Source organism: Microcebus murinus, chromosome 8 (genome assembly GCF_040939455.1).
Source record: "Microcebus murinus isolate Inina chromosome 8, M.murinus_Inina_mat1.0, whole genome shotgun sequence".
Taxonomy (NCBI): Eukaryota; Metazoa; Chordata; class Mammalia; order Primates; family Cheirogaleidae; genus Microcebus; species Microcebus murinus.
The window spans coordinates 48,034,384-48,061,527 of NC_134111.1; the positions used below are offsets into that span (position 1 = coordinate 48,034,384).

At 41.2% G+C, this 27,144-nt stretch overlaps 1 protein-coding gene across 3 annotated transcripts; it reads left to right on the top strand.

The window, feature by feature from the left end:
- The first annotated feature begins 220 nt into the window (after positions 1-220).
- Positions 221-20,103, top strand: DHRS9 (dehydrogenase/reductase 9). Of its 3 annotated transcripts, XM_076005634.1 has the most exons (6): positions 221-469; positions 5,281-5,414; positions 8,176-8,528; positions 10,053-10,311; positions 13,517-13,680; positions 17,467-20,103. In XM_076005634.1, the coding sequence occupies exons 3-6, from the start codon at positions 8,216-8,218 to the stop codon at positions 17,691-17,693; spliced, it is 963 nt and encodes a 320-aa protein (XP_075861749.1). In that variant the 5' UTR covers positions 221-469; positions 5,281-5,414; positions 8,176-8,215; the 3' UTR covers positions 17,694-20,103. The 3 variants fall into 3 exon arrangements, with proteins under 3 accessions (XP_075861749.1, XP_012637335.1, XP_012637336.1); XM_012781881.2 differs by lacking the exon at positions 5,281-5,414 and having other exon boundaries at positions 8,151-8,528; XM_012781882.3 differs by lacking the exon at positions 5,281-5,414.
- The last annotated feature ends 7,041 nt before the right edge of the window (positions 20,104-27,144 follow it).

The window sequence follows — 27,144 nt, forward strand, 5'->3', positions numbered from 1 at the left end:
GCTACTCGGGAGGATGAGGCAGTAGAATTGCTTGAGCCCAGGAGTCTGAGATTGCTGTGAGCTAGGTTGACACCACGACACTCTAGCCTGGGCAACAAAGTGAGATTCTGTCTCAAAAAAAAAAAAATGTCAACAACTATTTTTTAAGTTCTTTCTAAAAGTTGCTAAACTTAATTTACTAACGATGCTGCTGATTCCTCCAGCCTCTTGGCTTTGCTTTCACCCACTGAAGACAGACTTAGTCATCACTGCGTTTTACGGAGGGTGTGACTCACAGGGCAAGTAGAGCAGCTGAGGACTCCTCACACATGTAGTGCTCAGAGCTCCGCGGAAGCCCAAGCACCTGCCTGCGAGAGGCTCGGCGTGGCCAGGGTGGCACAACACTTCCTTCCTCTGTGCACAGCGGGAAGGTCGCCATTGGCTGTGCAAGCCCACCAGCAGCTTCTGGGTCCTGCTCGTCTTTCATAAGGTAACTGATGACTGAGCTTTGTCTTTTATTCTTTCATGTATCAGGTCAATCTAAAATTTCTTTGATTTTCCTCACTCTTACAGAAGGAATCAAGCTGTCTTTCAAGCTGTGGTCAATTGGTGATTTTTTTTTTTAATGTAATATATTAGAAAATAGTGATGGGAGCCTTCCTGTCCATCTCGCCATAGAAATCTCAGTGTGACATGGGATCTTACCTTAAATTCCTCCAGGTCTCCCTTTGAATGTCCCTTAGCTCCCTAGAGTCGCAATTAAACTTACATCTTGTTATTCTCTCAGGGTCTATTTGACACTATCTGTGAATGTTATGATTAACTGGAAACTGGAGAAGGAAGTGCTCCAAAAAGCACAGGAATCCTAGATGAGTTTCTTACTGGAGCAACAGATTTGCAACCAGCCGCAGGTCTGATCTGTTTGTCTACCTGCTTTACCAGTGCCATCAGATGTCAGTTCATGTGAACTTGCACACACTCAGCTGGGGAGGAAAAAGCTCTGTAGGTCATAAGGAAGCAGGGAAACTCCTCCCTGTATGTTTGATCCCTGGATCCTGGGGTGACAGCAAAAACACGCTTCAGATATTTACTCCCCATTCTATGGTCCACTGGTTTGGTATTTCAAATGGTGGTATGGTTCTCTCCCTTGATGACCTGATTTTTCAAAGGTGGGGGCAAACTTTAAAGAAAGTACGTTTTTAAATTAAAAATGTACAAATGGCTCTGAAATGTCCTGCTACGTTATTAGCCCGAGGGGGGGATTATGTTTTGTTTATCTTAGTATCTCTTGGCATACATTAGGTGCTCTAAAAATATCCTTAGCTAGATACTGCTTAAAATGAAAGTTAAATGTTATCTTTGCATTGCGTTTTTTAATTTTTTTTTTTTTTTAAGACAGAGTCTTGCTCTGTCTGTTGCCCAGGCTAGAGTGCCCTGGCATCAGCCTAGCTCACAGCAACCTCAAACTTCTGGGCTCAAGCAATCCTCCTGCCTCAGTCTCCTTAGTAGCTGGGACTACAGGCGTGCACCACCAAACTCCACTAATTTTTTTCTATTTTTAGTTGCCTAGTTAATTTCTTTCTATTTTTAGTAGAGACGGATCTTGATCTTGCTCAGGCTGGTCTCATGCTCCTGAGCTCAAGTGATCCTCCCACCTAGGCCTCCCGGAGTTAGGATTAAAGGCGTGAGCCACCACGCCCGGCTGCATTTTTTAAGATTTAAAAGGGGTGCTCAAATTTTAGAACAAATCTCAATGGAAAGGGAAAAAAATCACTACTTCATACATTTCAAATGGGGGAAATAGAAATAGGTTCTAAAGCCCTTATAACAAATGTTACTTTCTTAAGGGACAGTGTTTAAAAGCTCAAACCTTTTCTCCTGCTCACAGACAACTATGGCTGAAAGAAATATACTAAAGTTTTGAACATACTTTTGACATCTATGCATACATTCTCTCTCTGTTCTAAGCTTTCCTTAAAGCCTTGTGACTACAAGCTACAATCCTATACAACATAGAATCTTTTCTGGCTAGCAGTTTTTATTCAGTGACCATATATAAAGTAACTATGGCTTTACCAATAATTCTTACCCTGCAAGTACTGTCAGGAAACATAATTATGAATGGTATGGTGAATTATGGTTTAAAGTTTTGAGGGAAGACAAAATAAAAATCAGAGATGCTTTTACCCTTAAAACTGAAAATGCAAAATATACATCCGGCAGGTCTTCCCTGCACAAGGTGGTCTGTCTACCTGCTCTGGGCAGGAGAGCTGCCGGGCAGGGAAGGGTGGCTGAATGAATGCGCAGAGGAAGCACACATGGCTTCTCCCTGCCTCCCTGTCCTAGTACGCAAATCCCAGACTGGCTACCAAGGGCTGCCTCCCTCCTTCTGGGAAGCAGGATTGAAGAGAAATGTGGCTAACCGACCAGTGGAGGAGCTTCTTCAGGCTGGTGACAGAGACAATGCACCCTCCCATGACGAATACCATCTCAATAATATCGTCATCGGCATCATAATCATTATAGTTATTATTTAATCAGACTCTCAAAAGAACATTTGTTGCTTTAATGCAAGCACATTTCATGTAGGGTTCTCTGGCTCCATTTTTTAAAAAAAATCAGATTTCTGAGTGCCAGCTTGAACCTTTTTTCTTCAGAAACATAATTCTTCAGTCCTATGAGTTAGTTTATATCATTAGATTCCAATGCTTATTTTCCTTAAAGTGCAGCACTAATCTCTGAAAGGCCACATTAGGTTAAAAAGAAACAGAGATTTTTTTTATCTCAAGGAAGAGGTAAAAATGAAAAAGAATTTTGTGTAAGTTAACCAGATTTACAATATTTAAATGAACAAAGGGCATACACGTTCAGCTGCTCTCAGCATCAAGAAAGTTTGTGCGAGAGAACTCCAAAAAGAGAATATTTTATCAAGTTGTTGCACAATGCTCCCTATTTTATGTATTTTGGTAAACAACATAATTGTTGGTTCAACTTAGACCACCATTGCAACAGATTGGAAGTAAATAAAGATTCTACAAACTCCTATCAGTGTGGTTGACTAGCTTTAGTATTGTTTTCTATAAGGGAAACCCTGCATGAACGTATGAGGAAATAAAATCTAGTGGGCTAGGAGGAACTCTCTAGAAAGCACTCTACATCTCTTATAAAAAGCATACCTTACAATAACATTGAGATATTTTCTGTTCTTTTTCTTTTTAACTGCCATCATGTATTTTTAAAGAGCAGAGGAAGGTGAATAAGAGAAGTGAAATCAAAGACTCTTACTTAATAAATTTTTATTAGGAAAAGAAACCCGGAAAGAAAATAAAAAAATAAAAATAAAAAAATAAAAAAATATTCTCATGTTGCCTACGTAAAAGAGAAAAATCAAAAAAAAAAAAAAAAAAAAAAAGAAAAAAGAAACCCGGAAAGATAAAGTTAAAGGAAGCAGAAGTATATACTGAAAATAAATAAATAAATAAATAAGTATTTGGGGTAAATTTTCTAAAAAAAAAAGCAGAAGTGAGCAAGGATAGCCACCAAGTTGCAATATTTTCCCACAGATGCAGTTACTATCAAGCATTCTGGCAGAAGAAAGAGAAAATTAGTTCTCCTCTTTTGATTTTTTAAAAATCTTTGTGGCATAGTAGAACATTTTTTTATAAAGTGTTTTTTATTCCTGCTATCCACTGATGATGTATTCATCTCTTTGCAGTTTTTCCTTCTCTTTTTACACAGTTTGGGAGATCAAAGTTTTAGTTCTAGCTATCTGGCAAATGATCTTGGTTATGATACCCACCCTGCACCAAAAATATTTTGACAATTAAGTAAATATTATTATTATTATTTTTGAGACAAGAGTCTTGCTCTGTTGACTGGGCTAGAGTGCAGTGGCATCAGCCTAGCTCACAGCAACGTCAAATTCCTGTGCTCACACCATCATCCTGCCTCAGTCTCCCGAGTAGCTGAGGCTACAGGCTCATGCTACTAGGGCTAACTTTTTCTATTTTTAGTAGAGACAGAGTGTTGTTCTTGCTCAGGCTGATTTTGAACTCCTGACCTCCAGTGGTCCTCCTGCCTCGGCCTCCCAGAGTGCTAGGATTCCATCCATAAGCCACCACACCCAGCCAATGAGATAAGTGTTAACAGGAACACTTCTTAAAACTTTTTATAAGTTACCAAAATTGGAAGCATGAGTATTACATTATTATAATTACTATTATAATTTTGCCCCAATGAGTCAGAGGTGTCAAAGACTAAGCAATTATGAACAGAAGCCTGGAGCTAGAGTGGAGACTTCCTTATTCTCTTCCTCTCTTCCTTCTTTCCTGCCACTACAATTAGTGAACATCAGCTCAATGCCAGTATCATGTGAGGGAAGCCCTGGGGGTGCAGAGAAGCGTATGCACGGCCCAGGCTCCCAGAGTCGAGTGGGAATGCAGATGGCAGTGATGGAACCACAGTGGGCTGGGTATCAGTCCCAGAATCACCACTACAATTATATCTTCAGCCAATTACACTGTGTTTCTGAATTTTTTCATCATCTATAAAATGAAGATACTTTTACAGTAAGGTTTAAATAAGATAAATATTTATAGATACTAGGTAAGCACTCAACAAATCATAGCAGTTACCACCATTCCCTAACTGACTTGGTCAACCAGGAATCCAAAGGATCCTGGATTTTCTAAGAGCCAGTTGGCCACCCACCTGAAGGACACCCCCAGAAGAGTTTGTAGTGGCCCAAACTCAAAAGGCTCAGCCAGAATCCAGGCCTCATAAATGCTGTGAGTGCTAATTTGGTCATTTCTAAATTCACAATAGTGTCATACATGAATTTGGCTTTGTTCACTGCCTCTTATCCTCCTGATGACAAAAACACCTTTTAAAAAAATTATAGGGGCCAGGCGCAGTGGCTCACGCCTGTAATCCTAGCAGTCTGGGCGGCCGAGGCAGGTTGATTGCTTGAGGTCAGGAGTTCGAAAACAGCCTGAGGAAGATCAAGACCCCGTCTCTACTATAAATAAAAAGAAATTAATTGGCCAACTAATATATATAGAAAAAATTAGCCGGGCATGGTGGTGCATGCCTGTAGTCCCAGCTACTTGGGAGACTGAGGCAGCAGGATTGCTTCAGCCCAGGAGTTTGAGGTTGCTGTGAGCTAGGCTGACGCCACGGCACTCACTCAAGCCTGGGCAACAAAACGAGAATCTGTTTCAAAAAAAAAAAAATTATAGGAATTAATGCTTGCAGCAGCAGGATATAAATAATTTTTCTAAGGAACAAATCTTTTTTCTTAAGGCCATAAAAAAATAAATTCTCAGCAATGTGATTCTACCAAGGAACCAATGACTAAATTTCCAGAGAAGAAGCTATGGAAGCTATGAAGTTCTGGATTCACCAAGACAAGGAAGCTGTAGACCAGTGGTTCTCAAGTGAAGTGATTTTGTCCTTCAGGGGATATTTGGCAATGTCTGGAGACTTATTTCGTTGTCACAACTTGGGGAGGGGTACGGCTGGCATGTAGAGGCCAAGGATGCTGCTAAAACATGCTACAGTGCACAGAACTGACCCCACAACAAATGATTATCTGGCCCAAAATATCAAAAGTAATACAGTTGATGGGACGGGTGAGAAGGGGACGGGTAGATTCACACCTAACAGGTACCATGCACACTATCTGGGTGATGGACACACTTAGAACTTTGACTCAAACTATACAAAAGCAATTCATGTAACCAAAATGTTTGTATCCCCATAATATTCTGAAAAATTTTTTACAAATACTAAGGTTGAGAAACCCATGCCTAGATAAGAGCAATACATAGAGCAGACCCCTCACAAAGTGAAAGTGATTGATCCTGCCATAAAGGTAACAAGGTCCTTCGCATGTAGCTGGCATGGAGTCACTTCATGTTACCAGGTACCGTCCAATGTAGATGTTATTCTTTATGTTACAGGTAGGAAAATGGAGGCTCAGAAAAGATAAGTAATTTAACCAAGGACCCTCTGATGGTAGTAAAAATGGGATGGGAGCTCTATCTGACTATTTCTGAGGTCTGGGCTCCTAACCACTGCCCTACTGCCTCGAGTCAAGCAGTTTGTTGTGAGATCAATTGGAAGACACAGCAGGTAGGCAAACAACTCAAGCAGCTAAGGTCAGTGCCCTGATTCTCCGAACTGTTGGGACCAGGGAGCCACGTGAAGGTGACCGCAGCCGGTAGAGTGTGGTTGAAGCAGCCCTGTTAGTGGCTGTTACTCATTTACCCTCAGTGTCAAGGAAACGATTGGCCATCAGTCGGCCTCTGTGTACAGGTCATGTTTTCAATGGCTCTGGCCAGAAGCTGCTGCTCAGAGGTGGTATCTTGGTTAAAATGCCACTAGAGGTCAAAAACATGTGTTGCTTTGTTACTTAGTCCAGTGATTTAGAGGAATGTGAAACCTTAGGAATTGAAGAAGAACCAACATTTTTTTTTTTTTTTTTTTTTGAGACAGAGTCTCACTTTGTTGCCCAGGCTAGAGTGAGTGCCGTGGCGTCAGCCTAGCTCACAGCAACCTCAATTGCCTGGGCTCAAGCAATCCTGCTGCCTCAGCCTCCCGAGTAGCTGGGACTACAGGCATACGCCACCATGCCCGGCTAATTTTTTGTATATATATATTTTAGTTGGTCAATTAATTTATTTCTATTTTTGGTAGAGACGGGGTCTCACTCAGGCTGGTTTCGAACTCCTGACCTTGAGCAATCCGCCCGCCTCGGCCTCCCAAAGTGCTAGGATTACAGGCGTGAGCCACCATGCCCGGCCCAGAACCAACATTTTTGGACAATAATATTTGGGGTAAGGACAGGCTTTGCAAAATCCTGCAGGGTTTTGCAGTCCCTAGGATTCAGCCTACAGGCCTGAATGACCCTCAGCCAGAGCTGTGCCTAATGAGGACAACACATTTCAACTGAGCCTATCCCTTTTTTTTCTTTTTTTTTTCATCCTCTTCCCCTCCCCAAATGGAGCCCATTCTTAACAATTAAAAAGCTCCTCTCTGTTTGCTTGTCACAAGAAAGAAATGGATTTGGTTAGGGAAGGAGGAGATTGAGGGAGATACAGAAAGGATGGGATGGAAGAGGGAATCCAGCTGCTTTGGTTTAAGCTTTTGTTTTTCTCTAGCGGTTGTGGAGGTGAGCTTACCAAAGAGTAGAAGACAGGTGACTTGGTATCCAACGTTACCAGACTCCAAAATCCTGGAGTTCTTACCTATTTTGTACATGGAACCTAAAGCAATCCAATAAAGCATTTTCTCAAAAAAAATTATTTATTCTTCATTTTCCCTTGCCAATTTTTTAAGTTTTCATTCTGACATAATTTCAAATGTATTGAAAAGTTAATGGGGTTGGGTATATACATACATAATGAGTGCAGTGCACAGATGCGCACCAACTGGGGGATGGACACGCTTGAAGCTCTGACTTGAGGGGAGAGCGGGGCAAGGGCAATATACATAACCTTAACATTTGTGCCCCCATAATATGCTGAAAAAAAAAACACCTGGAAATAAAAGGCTAAAAGAACAGTACAATCCAGATTAAGTGTTAATATTTTACCACATTTGCATTCTCATTCTCACTTTCTTTAAAATAAGAAAATGGAAACTAAGTTGGGAATATTTTCTTAGTGGCAACATCAAAATGCTCTCCTTTTCTTGACTGAAGATAATTGGGAGTCTGACAGATCAATTACAGTTGAACTATTCTTTCTAATAGATTTTGAACCTATTCTGCTCTTGAATTTCATGAAGTAGCAAGAGGTAAGATTTTTGCCATGTGAGTCTACCTTTCAGATGGATGCATTTACTCATAAAAGTAATGTCATCACTGCACACAACTTCAGCTGCTCACGTCAACCCCACGACCCTGTCACCCTGTCTGCTCTGCGGTGACTCTCCTCTGTCTTACATTTAATTTCTCCAAATACTACTTGGTTAGTTTTTGCATTTCTTAAGAGGAGCAGTTAATCATTTCCATAGCCATCTTCCAAACAAACAACTAAATAAGGGTTATTGTTTCTTTAACTTTCTATTTATCCACTCAAATGCATTAAAATATTTTGAACTCATCAATCCTGGGTTATAACGCCTCGAGTGTTCTAATTTGAGTTTTCTTTCTAATTTTGAACGCTCAGGACACCATCTTCTTTTATTGCACAGGAAAGGAGTGTCCCTGTCACATACAGGGAAAAAAAGAAGAATGCTCCTTTGGGTGTTAGTCCTCCTAATCCTCTGTGGCTTTCTGTGGAATTACAAAGGACAACTAAAGATTACAGACATCACCGATAAGTACATCTTTATCACCGGGTGCGACTCGGGTTTTGGAAAGTTGGCAGCTAAAACTTTTGATAAAAAAGGATTTCGTGTAATTGCTGCCTGTCTGACCGAATCAGGATCAAGGGCTTTGAAGGCAGAAACGTCAGAGAGACTTCACACCGTGCTGCTGGATGTAACTGATGCAGATCATGTCAAGAGGACTGCCCAGTGGGTGAAGAACCACGTTGGGGAAAAAGGTGAGAGATATGGGATTGGGAAGGATGAGGCGAGCAGATAGAGACATAACTGAAGCTACATAAATGACCTTTCGAGAAAATGTCTCCTAAATACCAGCTGTGTGCTTGTCTAATCTTAGGATAGCTTCTGGGTAGTTCCAAGTGCAGGCTGTTTGTGTGCATGAGAAACACAGCCCAAGCTATAGTCAGTCTTAAGTCCCAGTGGGTGAATTTCAAGCTGAGATGAAAATATTGACTTTCTCCAGTCTTTTCTCAGGAAGTGCTATCCTAGTCGCAGACACAGAAAAAAATCTTGGGACTAAAATTTACAGGAGAATATGGAAGCAATGAACAAATTGCCATCTGGTTACCTCGGACCCACTTCCAACTACAAAATTGTTCTAGAGCTCACACATTTTCAATGGGCAAAGTAGAATACTGCCTGAGAATTTGAATATAAATAAGTGTCTTAGAGAGTCACGGTAGAGTCGTGAGCCATTGGGCGCTCATTCTGCGACAGATTCTGCTGAAATCCAAATGCTAGTTCAGATTGCTTGTGAACTAGAAGATTTTTATTGGCTTTGAATGAAGTTTGAAATATTCCTCATAGATCAAGATATTGGGGTCCTCAAAAGAAAAAAAAATGTATGTGATTTTTCTTTAATACATCTTCAACATATATTTGAGACTCTGAAGCTCAAAAGCAGTGATTTGATAAGACACCAGATAATTTTTAATGCTTGAATTCCAAACACATTTAATGATATTAAATGCTTCCCATCATAAAACAAGCCAAGTGAATGAATTTTCTTTTACCAAAAATAAACGTGAAGTAGATTGATATTACTCTTTGCCCACATAGAACATTTCAAGGCCGGGCGTGGTGGCTCACGCCTGTAATCCTAGCACTCTGGGAGGCCGAGGCGGGCGATTGCTCGAGGTCAGGAGTTCAAAACCAGCCTGAGCAAGAGCGAGACCCTGTCTCTACTAAAAATAGAAAGAAATTAATTGGCCAACTAACATATATATAGAAAAAATTAGCCGGGCATGGTGGCATATGCCTGTAGTCCCAGCTACTCCGGAGGCTGAGGCAGCAGGATTGCTTGAGCCCAGGCAATTGAGGTTGCTGTGAGCCAGGCTGACGCCACGGCACTCACTCTAGCCTGGGCAACAAAGTGAGACTCTGTCTCAAAAAAAAAAAAAAAAAATTTCATAAGTATTCTCTAGTCTTCCTGTCAAGTAAGGTAGGAAAAATAGAACAATTTACTCTACATCTGGAATTAAAAAGTAGAAAGATTCACTCAGACAGTATCAATATTTGACATTTAGAACCAGCAATAGAATAACAGTGAGACCTTCAATTATTTAAATGTAGCCTTCCACTTTCTCTGCTATACTTCCCAAAACTGCAAAGAATTTCAAAGTAGGAATATGAATACAAGGAGGAAAAGGCACCATTTTGTTGAGCAGGGGCTGTATGTTCATCAAAGGTGCCAAATAAGCACCACCTTTTACCATGCCTCCATTCCTTCCTCTCTGTCCTAGGTCTCTGGGGCCTGATCAATAATGCTGGTGTTCTCGGGGTGCTGGCCCCCACAGACTGGCTGACAGTGGAGGACTACAGAGAACCTATTGAAGTGAACCTGTTTGGCCTCATCAATGTGACATTAAATATGCTTCCCTTGGTCAAAAAAGCTCGAGGGAGGGTTATCAATGTGTCCAGCATCGGGGGTCGGCTTGCATTCGTTGGTGGGGGATATATCCCATCCAAATACGCAGTGGAAGGCTTCAATGACTGCTTAAGGTAAAGCAAATTAATTGACTTGTTAGAAAATAATAGCTGCCAATGTTTATTGAATGCTTTATGTACTGGACACTAGTTAGCACTTCATTCCCAATTTATAGATGATACCACTGAAACTAAGAGAGATTAAGTAACTTGCTGAAGGTCACCCAGCTTATAAGTGATAGAGCTCAGATTTGAACCCAAGTCTATCTAACTCTTTTTTATTTTTTGCATTAATGAATGTTGCTGATATAGTGGTAGTGAATTTATATTCAACTGCTCAGTGTGGCAAATAGTTAGGGAATCATATAAAGAGGCTAAATCAGGGTAGGTCTCTCCATTGGTGTTACTGTCGGCTGCAGACACAGCAGTATCAGTTATTCAATAGCTGCTCCAGGCAATCTGTCCAGGTTTTACAGCTGCATTCAATGAGAGACACAGGGCTGGGGAGTGGAGTGTGATTAACCCTTCTTACTTAGAACCAGAACTTATCACTATCAGTTCAAAATCTTTATGTTGCAAGGGGTTCCATCAGTCAAGGTTATGGTAGGAAATGATGGCATGTTAACATTGGGTAAAGGAAACAGAGTTTGCTTAAAGGGCTCTTTACAAACATGTGGGAGGTGTCTAAGGAAAGAAATCCCAAAGGATAATGTAGAATCGAGGTGCTAATGACAGCAGAGGCCTTTCTATCCACAGGACTGAAGGGAGGAGGAGACAGGGCAGTTTCCAGATCCTGGAGACACAGAGGCTGTTCAGTTTAGGGGTAAAATAAACAGCGTTGACACCACAGGAGGAGAACTAGCCCCACTTCCTCCCCTCTCTTCCTGATCTCCCACCGGCACTTCCCAGCAACTGTACCTTCTGTACTTGGCAGACAGCCAGAGTACAGTCAGTGTGGGTCAGCCTCCCAGCATATGGTGCAGGCAGAAGGGTGGAGAAAGGGACCAGAGATGCAAATGGAGACATTCGGCTGAGTGGTGCTGCGTTAGGCAAGAGAGAAGAAAGCGTTAGATACAGTCTTTCATCCATTTGCTTTTTCAACTAGTATTTGTTGAAGGCATGTGTTAAAGTTTATGATCTATGCCTTGGATCTAGGTTTACCTTACTTTTTGATTTTTTACATTTTTGCCTTTTTAAAACTTTTATTGAAGATGAAATGATAAAGATAGAACAACTCTGTTTTGCCATTTGAACAGGTTGCCAAGTTTGATTGAACAGGTTGCCAAGTTTGATTTATTTCCTAGGAAATAAACACAATGATATGGGAACAATGCTTTCAAACCATGCACGTGCATTTGAATCACCTGAGGATCTTGCCAACATGCAGATTTTGATTGAGTGGGTCTGGCTGGGGTGGAGCCTCAGACTGTATTTCTAACAAGCTCCCAGGTGCTGCCCCTGATCCAGAGATCACGCTTTGAGACACAAGGTCAGAGAACCTCTGTTAGTCTCCTTGGCTGACCTTTGGTTCCACTCTACAAGCAGTAGTATCATAATAAAATTTTAGTATACAGATTTAGACATTTGCTCACTTTTAAAAGAGATTTCAACTGAAGGCTTTGTGAGATGTACAATGCAGCTATATCATGCCTGATCAATCGAGAGTGTTTATTTCATTATGAATCACGGAACTAGTATTGGAAAGGTATTATGCATGTAGACCAAGAGCCAGTGGCAGCTCCAGAATTTCTATATATAGGAAGGTTTAGGGGCAGCAGTTGGTTTTAGAGAGGGTTGGGGTTCTTTAAAGCTGTATTTGCCCAGCAAACATATTGATTTCACACTGGTTTTACTTACCTAGTAAGCTTAGATGGGGTTAAAGCCACTGGTCCCTAGATCGTGTATTATTTTCATGAGTGGGTGAGGAGATAAGTCATCCAAAATACCCTCTTGACACTGCTACTTCCAAGATCCAAAGGAGATCAGACAACAGGTGAATAAAATATGATTAAGTTGTAAAATAATCTTTTTTATTTTAATGCAAGTGGCATACCTTTTGAAATCTTTCTAGGCCAACCTAATTTGCCTTTTTAGTAAAATGTATTTCAAACTACGCAATAGTTATGTTGCTGGAAACCAGAATCTAAGATAAATTAAATCATATTTTAAGTTCACTAAGAGAGCTTTTAAAAAAATCTTATGGTGAAGACTTCCATAAAATGAATAATTACTTCCTTATATATTCCTGGTAGAAATATAAATTAAATTTAGGCAATTATTATTCATACTGATCTGCAGTATGGATAGTCCCTCACTTACAGTGGTCCTACAGGATATTTTTACTTTACAATGGTGTGAAAGTGAGACACATTCAGTAGAGTCATTTTGAATTTTGATCTTTTTCTGGGCTAGCAATTTGCGGTAAGATGCTTTCTCTTGCTACTGGGCCTCGGCAGCAAACCACAGCTCCCAGTTAGCCATGAGATCACTCTGTGATGAGCTATGTTGCCAGATGATTTGGCCCAACTGTAGGCTAATAGAAGCGTTCTGAACACATTCAAGGCTAATGCCAATGTTCTGAACACTATGATGTTCAGTAGGTTAGATGTATTATTAATAAGTACATTTTCGACTTACAATATGCTCAACTTTTGATGGGTTTATCAGGATGTAACCCCATCCGAAGTCGAGGAGCATCTGTTCATCAGTTTGCTTTAAAGAAAGGGCGCCATGATTCCTCAAAAACATCTTGATGTCCAGTAAATGAGTAGACTTTTGGTTTTCTGCAGTGACATGATGAAAAAGCTTGCTCAGCAGCATAGGGAGCAGGTTAGTCACATCTGGGATTGTCATGTTCTGTCCTTGAGCATAACCCTCATCTGTGCTGCAATCTCCTCACATTGCTAGAATGGGGTCAACTTGTCCATACAGGCCAGTCATAAGTCCATTTCGCCATAAGGAACTTTAGGTACTGAGAAGAAACCTGCCCTTAACCTGAATGCTCATCAAGTCAGTGATGAGAGGATGGCGTGAGGAGAAGAACACTGGCCTAGGACTGGGTCCACCCAGATTCCTTCTCTGCCCTGCCATTAACCCAGCCCTCACTTCACCACCGTGAATTTCAGTTTCCTCATCTGCAAAATGAGAGGTTAGAGCAAGATACTTCTTTCCAATGCTCCCAATTCTGTGATTCCATGAAAAGATTTATGAGAAAATAGTCATCCAAATAGCAAACCTAAACAAATCTGGATTAAACATCTTCAGTGGGTTCTTTTCACAGACGGGACATGAAAGCTTTTGGTGTTCACGTCTCATGCATCGAACCAGGGTTGTTCAAAACAGAATTGTCAGATCCAGTAAAGTCAACTGAAAAGAAACTCGCCATTTGGAAGCATCTGTCTCCAGACATTAAACAGCAATATGGAGAAGACTACATTGAAAAGAGTGAGTTTCTGGGCCAATACAATGTGCTCTGGGATTCATTGTCCTGGGTAGCAGAAAGGAGATTCAAACAAAACTGAAAAATCAAGGTTCCCAGAGTAATATACCAATAGGGATCTTAAGTATGGATCTGGGCTCCCTATTAATTTCAGGTCATCTCTTGCTTCTCTGAGTGTTTATAAACATTTACTAAGCATTTACTAACTGCCAAGTTCTATGCTAAGTGTCTTATGAATTTTATCATTTACTCCTCAAAAACTGCTGGAGTAGTGAGCAGAGGCTCAGAAATTGAAATGTGCTACCCAAGGCGACTCTTCCTGGTCACGCCAGGACCCAAACATAGGCAGGCTGACTCTAGAGCCCAAAGTCCTTATCTCCACACATAACTCCTGTTTTTGTTAAGCACCAGCTACTCACTCAGCATTGTTCAAAAATCTATGGAGGTTAAAAAAGGGAGCCAGGAGTGGTGGCTCACACCTGTAATCTCAACACTTTGGGAGGCTAAAGTGAGAGGAATGCTAAAGTTTAGGAGTTCAAGACCAGCCTGGGCAACACAGCAAGATTTCCATCTCTAAAAAGATAAGAAAAAATTAGCTGGATATAGTGGAACACGCCTATAGTCCCAGCTACTTGGAAGGCTGGGGCAGGAGGATCTATCACTTGAGCCCAGGAGTATGAAGCTGCAGTGAGCTATAATCATGCCACTGTACTGCAGCCTGGGTAACAGAGCAGGAGGACCTTGTCTCTTAAAAAAATAAGAAAAAGAAAAAAGACAGAGATGATCCAGCCTCTGTTGCTTGACTAATTTACAATCTAGTCGACAACAAAAAATAACCAGGTGAGACTGCGAAACACACAAGAAAATTGATCCTTTACTTCAAGGTAACCCAGCAGCCCAGAAGTGGTGCTAGAAGCATTGCTGGTTAAGAAGCCTTACTGGGACAGATCAGGTTTGAATAAGGCCTAAAGGTCAGGGAGGAGTTATTTGGGTGGAAATTTTCTGGAGCAGGAAACCTTGGAGTGGGAGAGGAGAGGAGAGGTAACATAAATTAAGAGATTGAGTCAGTGATGGAAGAATAATAACAAACATTACATAATGATGACTAACATATAGTAAACATTTGCTAGGTACTTATCACCATTCCGAGTGCTTTCCATTTAAAATGGACTCTTTCATTTAAAATCCCCAACTAAACTCTATGAAGTAGATAGTATTATCATCTTCATTTTAAAGAAATACAGGCATAGAGAAATAACTTACCTGAAATTGCACAGCTAGCAAATTAAAGAGCTAAATTTGAACCCAGGCAGCCTAACTGTCATTTATCTTGGCCACACACTATAATGTGAACATAGCATTAAGGACTTTGGTCAAACTTCCTGTATCAGAGCTCTCCATCCACTGCAAACTTCCTGGCCCTATTAAAGTTTACTTGATGTTCCTCAAACACTTACTGAGTTCCTATTGTGAGTTGAGCATGGTCTCACCTAACTATGTGTCACTCTGTCCCTCCAAACTATGATCCTGCCTTGTTGTCAATGGACTTGAAAAGATAGTCAACTATGGCAAGGTTCAAGGTCAGGAGTTTTCTAGGTAGATCTAACAGCTAAGTCAGATCCACCTGGGGAGGTTTTTAAAATGACTGACTCACCACTATGCTCCAAACATACTCACTTACACACACACACGTATATACATTATATATATTGTGTGTATATATATATATATATATATATATATATATATCTTAACTAAAATGTCTGCTTTGACTAATATCTTAATGCTAACATGTTACTGTAGGTTTAGAACCATTGCCATAAAATACCCTAATTCTCATTCACTCTGAAGGTTCTATTTCAGCTCTAAGGCTGAACTTAACCGTTTAGACTTAATACTTCAGAAACAAAATTCCTCATTTAAAAGAACTTTCTATGTTTGATATTGACATTAATACTTTTTAAATGCCTGTGAACATATTACCAACTTCCATCTCAAATTATTTTTGACTTGGTCCCTGGTTCAGGTATTCTGTCTCAGAAATACCAAAAGGCACTAAGCCAAATTTTATACTGGTTCTTCTTATTAGGGTTTTCCTAATCAACAGTTGGAGATCCACCAAATTCACAGTTCTAAAGAAGATCACAAATTTAAGGTCACCTTTCCTCCAGTTCTCAGACTGAAGTCTAAAATAGTCATGAAGACTTACTAGGTTCTTTGAACAACTTGTAGCTAGTGGGGCCTGAAGTTGAAAGAAAGAACGAAAATCAGATTTTCCCTTATGAAGATAAAACTCCAGTCAGTATCTTTTTAAGAATATATGAGAATCATATGTTAGTTCTACTTTGAATTTTGGGGAGAACCTCCACACTATTTTCCACAACAGCTGTACTAATTTACATTCTCACAGTGTGCAAGGGTTTCCTTTACTCTACATCCTTGTCAGCATTTGTTATCTTTTGTGTTTTTGATAATAGCCATTCTAGCAGGTGTAAGGTGATATCTCATTATGGTTTCAATTTGTGTTTCCCTGATGATTAATGATGCTCAGCATCATTTTTCATATACTTGTTGGTCATTTGTATGTCTTTTTTTGAGAAATGTCTATTCATATCTTTTTCCATTTTTTAATCAGGTATTTGTTTTCTTGCTATTGAGTTGTTTGGGTATCTTGTATATTTTAGATATTAACCCTTCATCAGATAATAGCTTGCAAATATTTTCTCCCATTCTGTAGGTTGTCTCTTCACTCTTTTAACTGTTTCCTTTGCTGTACAGAAGCTTTTTAGTTTGATGTAATCCATTTGTCTATTTTGACTTTTATCGCCTGTGCTTTTGGGGGTCATATCCAAAAAAACTCATTGCCCAGACTGATACCAAGAAGTTTTTCCTCTCTGTTTTCTGCTAATAGTTTTATACTTTGAAGTCTTACATTTAAGTCTTTAATCCATTTTGAGTTGATTTTTATATATGGTATGAGATAAAAGTCCAAATTTGTTCTTCTGCATGTGGAAATGCAGTTTTCCCAACAGCATTTATGGAAGGACCTGAGGTCCTAAACCATTACCAATCCTTTGAAAAATATCTGCCTCTCTAAAGGTATCTTGGCATACCTGTACTTACCGATTATGAAGAAAAAAAAGAAAAAAAAAAAATAAAGGTATCTTGGCTCATTACTCAATCACTTTATCTGCATGAGAACCAAGATATTTCAAGCTTCCTGAGTCAGGGCATTTGGGGATGATTCTGTCTTTGTTCACAGAACTGTAGAGGCATATGGTGTATGAGTGCACCCTCACTTCCACACATGCACACACATGCATAAGCACATATCCATATCCACGTTTTCTACAAACACAGTGATCCCCTAAAACAAATTAGAAGTAAAACCTGTAACTTTCAAGAATCAGCATCCTCAGGGGCTTTGTGTAGTATCTTTCACTGTTTTAAAGCAGTACTTCTTAAAGTTTGGACCAACAGCATTAGCAGCATCTGGAAACTGGTTAGAAATGCAAATTTTAGGGCCCCACCTCGCACTTACCGAGTCAGAAACTCTGGAGGTGGAAGCCAGCAATCTGAGTTAACAAGCTCTCTAGAAAGTCTGCTGACCACCCAAGCTGGTCTAAAGAAATAGATAGAAAACTATCATGATGGTCCTCAATTATAATGGCAAATTCAAAATAAATTCCCTCACATACACTCTTAGCTTTGCACCCTAGCCTCCCACTCTGCTTTTCTTTCTTTCTTTTTTTTTTTTCAAAGAGTAAAAGTGCTTTTATCTCTTTTTATAGGTCTCAGTAAACTGAAAGTCACTACTACATCCTTTTTGAACATGGACCTCTCTCTGGTGGTAGAGTGCATGGACCATGCTCTAACAAGTCTCTTCCCTAAGACTCGTTATGCTGCTGGAAAAGATGCCAAGACTTTCTGGATACCTCTGTCTCACATGCCAACAGTTTTGCAAGACTTTTTATTGTTGAAACAGAAAACTGAACTGGCAAATCCTAAGGCAGTGTGACTCAGCTGACCACAAATGCCTGCCCCAGGCTATGAGATTGGCTGATTTCAAGAACACATCTCCTTTTCAGTCCCATTCCTTACCTAATCCAACCTGGACTCATTTACATCATACTTCTTTTGATAGAAGAAGAGGTCCCACGATCACTGGTGAGGTCCCAGGGTCCCTTCTCAAGCCTTCTTTCAAAAGAAAGGCCAGGATGAACACCACCTATGCAAGTCCTGCCCAATATTCCTCGTCTGCTTGATGTGATGTAAGGGAAATTGAAAGACTTCCCCATCCAATATGATCTCCACCACTGCCTGCCCCATGCTTGTAGTCCCCAGTGTTTAGAGTAATTCCCAGATGTTAAGTATTGTCCCTTTTCAAAACATTAACAGATAAGTAGAATATTTTCATAAGTAGCTTAGACACATTATGTTATCTTGCTGAGAATAAGACTCTGAAGGACTGGAGCTCTGTTCTGTAGTTATGGGGTTTTGCTCTATTGCCCAGGCTGATCTTGAAATGCTGGCCTCCAGTAATCCTCCTGCATTGGCCTCCCAAAGTGCTGGGACTACACGCATGAGCCACCATGCCCAGCCCCTGGAGCTCTGTTCTGATAACCTTTGGTGGGGACAAGAAAAGGAAGGGCAATCAAGTCTTATGTGACACTGGTATAAGCTAAGGGGTAGCAGAAAAACACCAGGCAGAACTACAGGGGAAGAAAAAAATAGGAAAAGAAATAGGAGGACTGCAAAAAAGAATATATATATATGAAAGTGGAGAGACTCCAAGACAACCCTTTCTATTCTAGGGGATGCTACAGAGCAGCAGTCTCCAACCTTTTTGGCACGAGGGACCGGTTTCATGGAAGACATGAGGGAGGGTTAGGGTGGAGCTCAGGCGGTGATGCAAGCAATGGGGAGTTGAGCGGCTATAAATACAGATGAAGCTTCGCTAGCTCACCTGCTGCTCACCTCCTGCTCTGTGGTGGCCCCCCAGTTCCTAAGTTTCATGAAAGACAATTTTTCTACAGAGGGGGTTGGGGAAGTTTCCAGGGATGCAGTGCTCAGGTGGCGATGTGGCCCATCCCTAACAGGCCACAGTCCAGCAGTGGAGGCCGGGGGTTGGGACTGCAGCTATAGAGGCTAAACACCCTATTCAAGGCTACTGTGCACAGTGATGCACACACAGTTTTGTGTTGGAAAATGTAATAACAGAGTAACTAATCATTCCAAAAAAAGAAAAATGTTGTGTTATTTAGTTGATTCCAGTGATTGTAAAAGTCACAGGACCCAGAATATGTGGTACAACTTACACCTGAGATGGTTGGAAATCCTGCATTTGAGATGTCTTTGAAGTCCCATAAAGATACAGAGCTAAATTAAAAGGATCTCTTTAGCCTACATTTACAGTGAGATTAGATCCACATCTTGTTCATATTCATGATTTCAAACTGGATTGACTCTGGGCTCACACTCTATCCGAAGAAGCAGTTTCCTGAGCAGATGTTTCCCCAGATTTCAGCAGCCAGTACCACTCGCAAAGATTTGTTAAATATTTACAGGAAGAAGGCTGGAGTGGCAAAATTCAACACTTTTTGCAGAATAATGTGGTGTAAAAAGAGCCAGAGAGATGATGTAGTGCACACGTGAGCACACACACACACTTACTATATTATGAAGAAAATATTTAATATCTGCTCCTTGAAACCATGTCCACTTGAAGGTATCAGTAATTCTGTTCATGTTCATTCGCCTTTCTGGAAACATCTGCTCAGAGGTAACTGCTTCCTTCCAAATGTACCACGTATTGATGACTGAAAAATCAAGTTACCAATGGTGCCAGTCTACCTCGAAATATGTTTCATAATTTTGAGAGAAGACGGGCTCATCCTTTTTGCATCCAAAAAAAAAAAGTCACAGTAAGAATGAGATCAAAAAATCTGCAAGCAAAGTGAGTTAAAGCTATTGTCACTACCTACCTGTGATGCCATCTCCTTCTCGGTCCTAGCCCCAGGGAGAGTTCTCCAGTGGATCTGGCTACAGTGAACAGTCTCACAGCCTATCCATGGAGCTGACGCTCACCAGTGGTGTTTGCTGGGACTCCTCTTTCTCATCTTGGCTCATTTTCACTGCTTTGGAATTTATGGCGAGCTGCCCTCCGACTTTCCAGAGCTCCCAGGACTGCCAAGACTTTTAGAACCTGAAGAAACCTTCTTTGCTGGACTTCAACCATTCCAGTCATATTGTTGGGCCTACATAATTGTATTATTTCCTTTGTTTTGCCTAGACCTGAGTTCTTTGTTCATTCCTTTACATAGCTACAGCTTGGTGACTCCTGTTTCATCAAATCAAAAAATTCTTTCCTTAAAACAAAATGTTGTGAAGCATGGTAATTGCTCCAAAATAAAACCAAATATAGGCTGGGTGTGGTGGCTTACGCCTATAATCCTAGCACTCTGGGAGGCCGAGGCGGGCAGATCGTTTGAGCTCAGGAGTTCGAGACCAGCCTGAGCAAGAGCAAGACCCCATCTCTACCAAAAATAGATAGGCTGGGCATGGTGGCACATGCCTGTAGTCCCAACTACTTGGGAGGCTGAGGTAGAAGGATCGCTTGAGCCCAGGGGTTTGAGGTTGCTGTGAGCTAGGCTGATGCCACAGCACTCTAACCCAGGCAACAGAGTGAGACTCTGTCTCAAGAAAACCCCCCAAAACAAAAAAACCAATATATTCACCCAAGCAACTTGAAAAGGTTTTTAAACTAAATGAGAAGGAGGGGTATTTGGAAGCATTGAGGGGTTAAGTCTCAGCAAAGGCACAAGATTGGGAGGGAAGGGAGGAGGGACACCAGGAAGTCACTGCTTCAGGCATCCCAGGCCTGGGTTCCTGCACTCCTCTCCACGTTGCTATCACTTCTTATTCTCTGTGCTCTTGGGAAAATATCTATCAAATTTTTATCTATAAATATTTGAGGAAGCATATAATGAATATAATATAAAATAAATAAAAGCACTTATACTTCATTCTCCAGATCCTTGAAGTTTTCTAAGTAGATTTCTGGATTTTCTTTCCTTCCTTTTTTTCTCTCCCCTCACCCACCCTTTTTTTGTTGTTGTTGTTGTTAGGGGTTTTATTTGTTGTTAGTTGTATTAGGAACTTAATTGTAATCACCTTTTTCTAATCTCAACAGAGGTCTTAGATCAACTGTCCTGACCCAACACCAATACTTTGAATCCTTCAGCTTTTGAAATCAGAAAAAAGAATAAGGACAGAAGACAAGGGTCCCACAAATATGTTTCCCAATGGAAACATTTTTTTTTTCAACAAATAATGGAGCAAACTAGTCTTTGTCACTGCAGCAAGGACCTGGGAACACTAATGAGAGAAATGAGGGGACCTTAGCCAGAATGAGGTCAGGGGCCCCCAGCACTACCATGCTGCAGTCTCAAAAAATACTGCTGAGTGGCTGCACTTTCTGCTTTGGCTGGAAGAGGTCATATAGCCCTGCAACTGTCTCACAGAGACACACCCACTAAGCACATGCCCAGTATGACAAGTTTCTGCTCCAATACCACTGAAGAATGGAAGGTCACCACCTTCTAATTACCTTGTTGATTAGCTCTTGTTACTAGAACATTCTTTATAATTTTTGACCCAAGATGGATGGGGGAGGGCAGAAGGACAGAAAGGGCTGTTGTTCTGCTGCCACCATGATAATGATGGTTCACATTCATGGAGCCTTTAAAGTGAGCCAGCGTCTACCCAGAGTGCCATCTAAGGGTTTTCCCATGAGGTCTTCACAGCTTTTACACAACAGGTATTCTTATTGTCTCATTTTACCAATGAAGACCCTAATATCCAAGCTTCAGACATAGCTCAAATCACTATTAATCTAAGATTCCTAAATTCCCACTTGAAAAAATAAATTCTAGTTTCTCAAAAATAAATAAAATAAGAAAGAAAAGAAAAATTAGACGATGGATTTTAAAACCCAAAATTCTTCTTTGAAGTTCTTTCTGGAACTCTGGAGCCCTCCTAAATGAGAAATTCTAAAACTCTGAGTGCTGGAAGTGTAAGACAAGCCTCCTGGCCAGTGACCTCGTGCCCTGCCCCCTGCCTTCAGTGCCGGGAGAGGGAGGTGGACGGCGCTCTACTCATGGTCCCACTCACTCTCCACCCACTGCTGCCAACACCCTTCTAAGAAGTGAGGCTTTCTTTCATAAGCAGATATACAAGCAGGTATCTCCATGCTTTATAAATATCAGTGTTCATTTGGAATGAAATAGATAAAAGTCTTCTGGTCAGAAAACCCTGCAAGCATCCAAGCCTTCTCTGGACCCCCTACCCCCTCCCTCTGGCCACGCTTTTACCTCCAAAGTGGAATGGAAACTGATCTGAGTTCCGTTCCCGAAAGAAGTGTTTGTATCATTGATTTAGGTGAAGACAAAGGTGGGTTTATTAACTCAGCAGAGGAATACATGAGAAAACAGAATCTGAATCTAAAATGCTTCTGCGAGTTCTAACCGTGCACTAACGAGATGAAATGATGTAGGGAAAGATGCAAGGCTCTACTGTGGTTCAAAATTAAAAAAAAAGCAAGCATGGGACTGAGAGCCATGCTGTGAAAATAACTGAGGTATTTTATGCAATAATCAGCTCAAAGTGAGTCAACAGTGTAATGTAACCATGTGATGTGACTGCCACCCCTCTCCCCCATCAAGGAACAAAAAGTAAATGGTGCTTTGACCTTGGCTTAAATTTTAAGTTTACAACATATAGAGTAGGGATGGTGATGGCTATGTCTTACTCCCAGCTGCTCAGAGCACTGGTAACATTTGCCTTCACTGTTGGGAACCCCACCCTCCATGGCCACAGGCGTTCTGGAGTGGGCTGCAGCACACTGGCTGTCTGAAGGCCAGGAGAGCTGAAGAAGCCAGGGTAGGGTGGCCTACTGAGAAGAAGATGCTGGGGGAGACAGGAATTGAACTCATATCAGAGAGCACAGAATGGTAAGGCCAGGGTCATAGGTGAAAGTTACATAGGGTTCAAGCTCAGCACCCCATGAGGACGTTTTTTGCACCAGCAGGAGTTTGACTGAGGGGAGCCACCATTGCAGGCAAGCCCAGGAAGGACAGCCCTTGGAGAGGGGAGGCCGGAGCAGGGACTCAAGCAATACGGGGCTGAGCTTGCTGACTTGGTGGAAATTTGAGGGTTCTCAAAGCCTTCAGATGCTATGAGTGGGGACAGGGGCTTTCCTCAGATACAGCACATACCAGTACATAGACAGCAAAGCACTTCTAGTTTCTAAAGTCTGAGGAAACAACAAACTAAATGTCTCTCACCCCCAGTTCTCAGGAGCCATGAAACTTTATTTCTTCAAGACTTGGAAGATTGCCTTAGCCTCTGACAAGGATAAAGGAGGCAGGTGCCAAATGAGGAACAAAGAGACATCAAGATGAACTTAAGTTAATTTTCAGACCTTGCCCAGAGGCAGCCCCAGGGTTAGCACAGGAGAAAGGAGGCTAAAAGGATTCTTGGGACAATCTGCAACCTGGACATCCTTAGCTAGTTTAGCTGTGTGTGTGTGTGTGTGTGTGTGTGTGTGTGTGTGTGTGTGTGTGTGTGCAGTTATCAGAAACATGTGCTGACTTGTTCAAATAGGTATTACAAATGGATGTGGTATAAACAGAGTGATCAAACTCTGCAAAGGTATACAGTTGAACACTTGGCCTTCCTCTCACCAGAACTCTAGACCTCAGCTAGAAGTTTATCCCATCTCCTTTCTGAGGTGTGTAGCTAAAAAAGTGTACATAACCTCATCGCACACTTGTTTACACAAATGATAGCAGAACTAGACTCTACGCACTTTTCTCTATTTTGGTGTATAACATGTTCACATTTTAATAAACAAAGGACTAGAAACCCCCCAAAATAATGTTCACAGTTGTCCCTTTCAAATCTGGCCCCCCCTTAGGCAATAGACAGCTATGATTCCATCAGTTTTACTTCTTCCGTGCTTGACTTAACAAATCAACGTATTGTCAACCTAAATGACAAACAGATAAAGTCTCTCTAAAAGAAAATGATGTTTCTCTGAGAGCAGGGCGTTGTGATGGGAATACATGTGCCACAGTGAACCGTGTGCGTATTCAGGGAGGGAAAGGAAGGCCAAGGTGTCTAAAGGAAATGAGGAGGATTACATAATTGTTTTGAAATCATTATTTGAGGACTCAAAGATCAGTAACAAGGGTGATGCCAGTCTGAGGTTGTGCAGGCAGTTAGTTGCTGGGCAGATGTCCTTACAGAAGTAGTTTTTACAAGGTTGCAATGGCATTTGTGCAAGGTTGTGGTTTTTGTGGCATCTTTTGTGATAGTTTTTTTTTAATCAGGCATACAAGCAAGAGAACCCTCTCTTCATAGTCTTCATATCTCTATTTGTCAGGTTTTGTTTTGTTTTAACACAAGCGACTCCATTTTGATTCTTTTTTTTTTAAATTTATTTATTTATTTTTATTTTAGCGTATTATGGGGGTACAAATGTCCATTTTGATTCTGACACCTTCACAGTATAAAGTCATTTGATATTAATAATGATAATGTTGTTCTTTCATTAAATACATCTTGAAATTAGTATTCCCTATATTCCGGTTTCCAGTCTAATTTAGTACAGCAATTATGTTTACCCTGTATAAAATAATAAAGGAGATAATTGTGTTGATTGTAAGCAATTCTTAAAGAGTATAATATCATTTATCAACAATAACAGTTACAAGTGGAATCACCAATCCACTAATAAATTATTCTAACAGGAAATTGCTCCTCTATGTAAAGTTAATTAATTATTTTAGGAAACTATTTAGAAAATGTTACATTTCCCCTGGTAATTAATGTCTAATTCCCAAAGAGTATTTGATTCTCTGAGAGTCAATTACATGACATCAAGAGAGCTTCTAAAAGTGAGACATTGATTGAAACTTTCTTTTTATTTCTTTATTTGTTAAACCTGTTCTTTCTGTTTTTGTAGATGAGTACCCAGAGATCCACTTACTTCACTATTGGTGCAAAGTAGCAAATGAGGCATTCACAAAGTTGCCCTGTCTGATTCTAAAAGCTGAACCTCTTTGACAGCATCCTGTTAAGTAAGCCACTTCCCTGCTGTGGGGAAATGGAGTCGTCATGCTGATTATTACCTTGAAACGACAGAAGGGAGCTGTTATGGGTTGAAATCTATCCCTCCCACAAAAAACAAAACAAAACAAATATATGTTGGGGCCATAACCCCCAGGACCTCAGGATGTGACCTTATTTGGACACAGCCTCTTTACAGAGGTAATCAAGTCAAAATGAGGCCATTAGGCTGGACTCTAATCCAATATGACTGATGTCCTTATAAAAAGAGGAAATTTGGACCAGAGTCTCATAGAGGGACAATGATGCAAAGAGACACAGGGAGGAGACAGCCGTCCACACACCTAGGAGAGAGACCTGGAGCAAATCCTTCTCCCTCAGTCCTGAAAGGAACCGGCTTTGCCACCACCTTGATTTCTGATGTTTACCCTCCAGATGCGTGAGACAACAAATTGCTATTGTTTAAGCCACTCAGTTTGTAGCCCTTTATTAGAGAGCGTCACATTTATGTGGCCTTAGTTTGGCAGGATCATGCAGTGAAATCAACCCTCAGGAGCTCACCTTGACCCTGAGCTTCTTTCCCAAATGAGAACTTTTTAAAATGTGAGACATCTGTCCGGAAGTGGTTCATATGCGGTCAAGAACGAAGACTCATTAATTGAGCTGCCAGAGTCAGAGCCCAGCTCCATCCTTTGCATGGGTTTGACCATTGCTAAATTACTAATTTCTCTAAACCTCAGTTTCCTTGTCTGTAGAATGGGGATAAGAAGAGTATTTACTGCAGACAGTCTTAAGAATGAGCCAAGTGAATGCATGTCAAAGCACAGCATAGTGCTTAATAAATCTTAGCTCTTATTGTCCTTTTTTTTTTTTTTTTTTTTTTTTTTTTTGAGACAGAGTCTTGCTTTGTTGCCCAGGCTAGAGTGAGTGCCGTGGCGTCAGCCTAGCTCACAGCAACCTCAAACTCCTGGGCTCAAGCGATCCTCCTGCCTCAGCCTCCCGAGTAGCTGGGACTACAGGCATGCGCCACCATGCCCGGCTAATTTTTTGTATATATTTTTAGTTGGCCAATTAATTTCTTTCCATTTGTAGTAGAGACGGGGTCTCGCTCTTGCTCAGGCTGGTTTCGAACTCCTGAACTCGAGCAATCCACCCACCTCGGCCTCCCAGAGAGCTAGGACTACAGGCGTGAGCCACCGCGCCCGGCCTTTATTGTCCTTTTTGTTGGCACTTTTTCAAAGTAACTTAGCTTACTTAGGTTCATGGCAAACACACTAACAGATCAGCTCTCATCCTGATCTGTTATTTGCAGGGATTGGCTGAAGACAAGGCCAAGAGCAATGTTGTGATTTTGTTCATTGTTTTGCATGGATGGTTACCTGGTTCAGTTTTCCCACGACAGCCTTGCGAGATGGTTGTGAAGAAGAGCAGAGCTCAGCTAGGACACACCTCGCCCAGCATCTCACAGCTAGGGTGTGGTAGCCATTGGGACCACCGGCCTCTGCTCCTGACAGCCGCAGCCGCCAGCAACAGATGCTGCTAAGGGCCCTTCTTGCTTTGTTTATTTATTTTTATGTTTTATTTTTTTTTAGACAAAGTCTCACTGTGTTGCCCAGGCTAGAGTGCCGTGGCGTCAGCCTAGCTCACAGCAACCTCAAACTCCTGGGCTCAAGCGATCCTGCTGCCTCAGCCTCCCAAGTAGCTGGGACTACAGGCATGCGTCACCATGCCCAGCTCATTTTTTCTATATATTTGTAGTTGGCCAATTAATTTCTTTCTATTTTTAGTAGAGACAGGGGTCTCGCTCTTGCTCAGGCTGGTCTCGAACTCCTGAGCTTAAAAGATCCTCCCACCTCGGCCTCCCAGATTGCTGGGATTACAGGTGTGAGCCACTGCGCCCAGCCTTGCTTTGTGATTATGTTTTTAGAACAACCAAGCAACAGCAATGAGTTTTATCTTTTATCAGGGAAGTCTATTCACTTGGTCATGTGAAGTTCTGAACTGTGAAAACTAGCATTATCAGAAATAACTGCCACAATCATCTTGGTGAAAGAACAGGTTCTCCTACAAAATCTTTGGTGAATTGGGGTCTGGTGTTGATTGCTTTTGTACTATAAACTTACAGAAATCCTTGCTTCCACCCTGGGTAATGACAGCAGCATTTCCCCTTGTACTTTTCTGGCACCGTGTAATGAAATGCAGTGGAAACCGCAGGAAATACTGTGGTCAGGTTTTGAACTTCAGCTATCGCCCTCAACCTGAACACTGTGACGAGGGTACCGAGGAATAAAAAAAGGGTGGGGGTGACATAATGGAGAGGTCCTGGTCCTTCTTTAGGT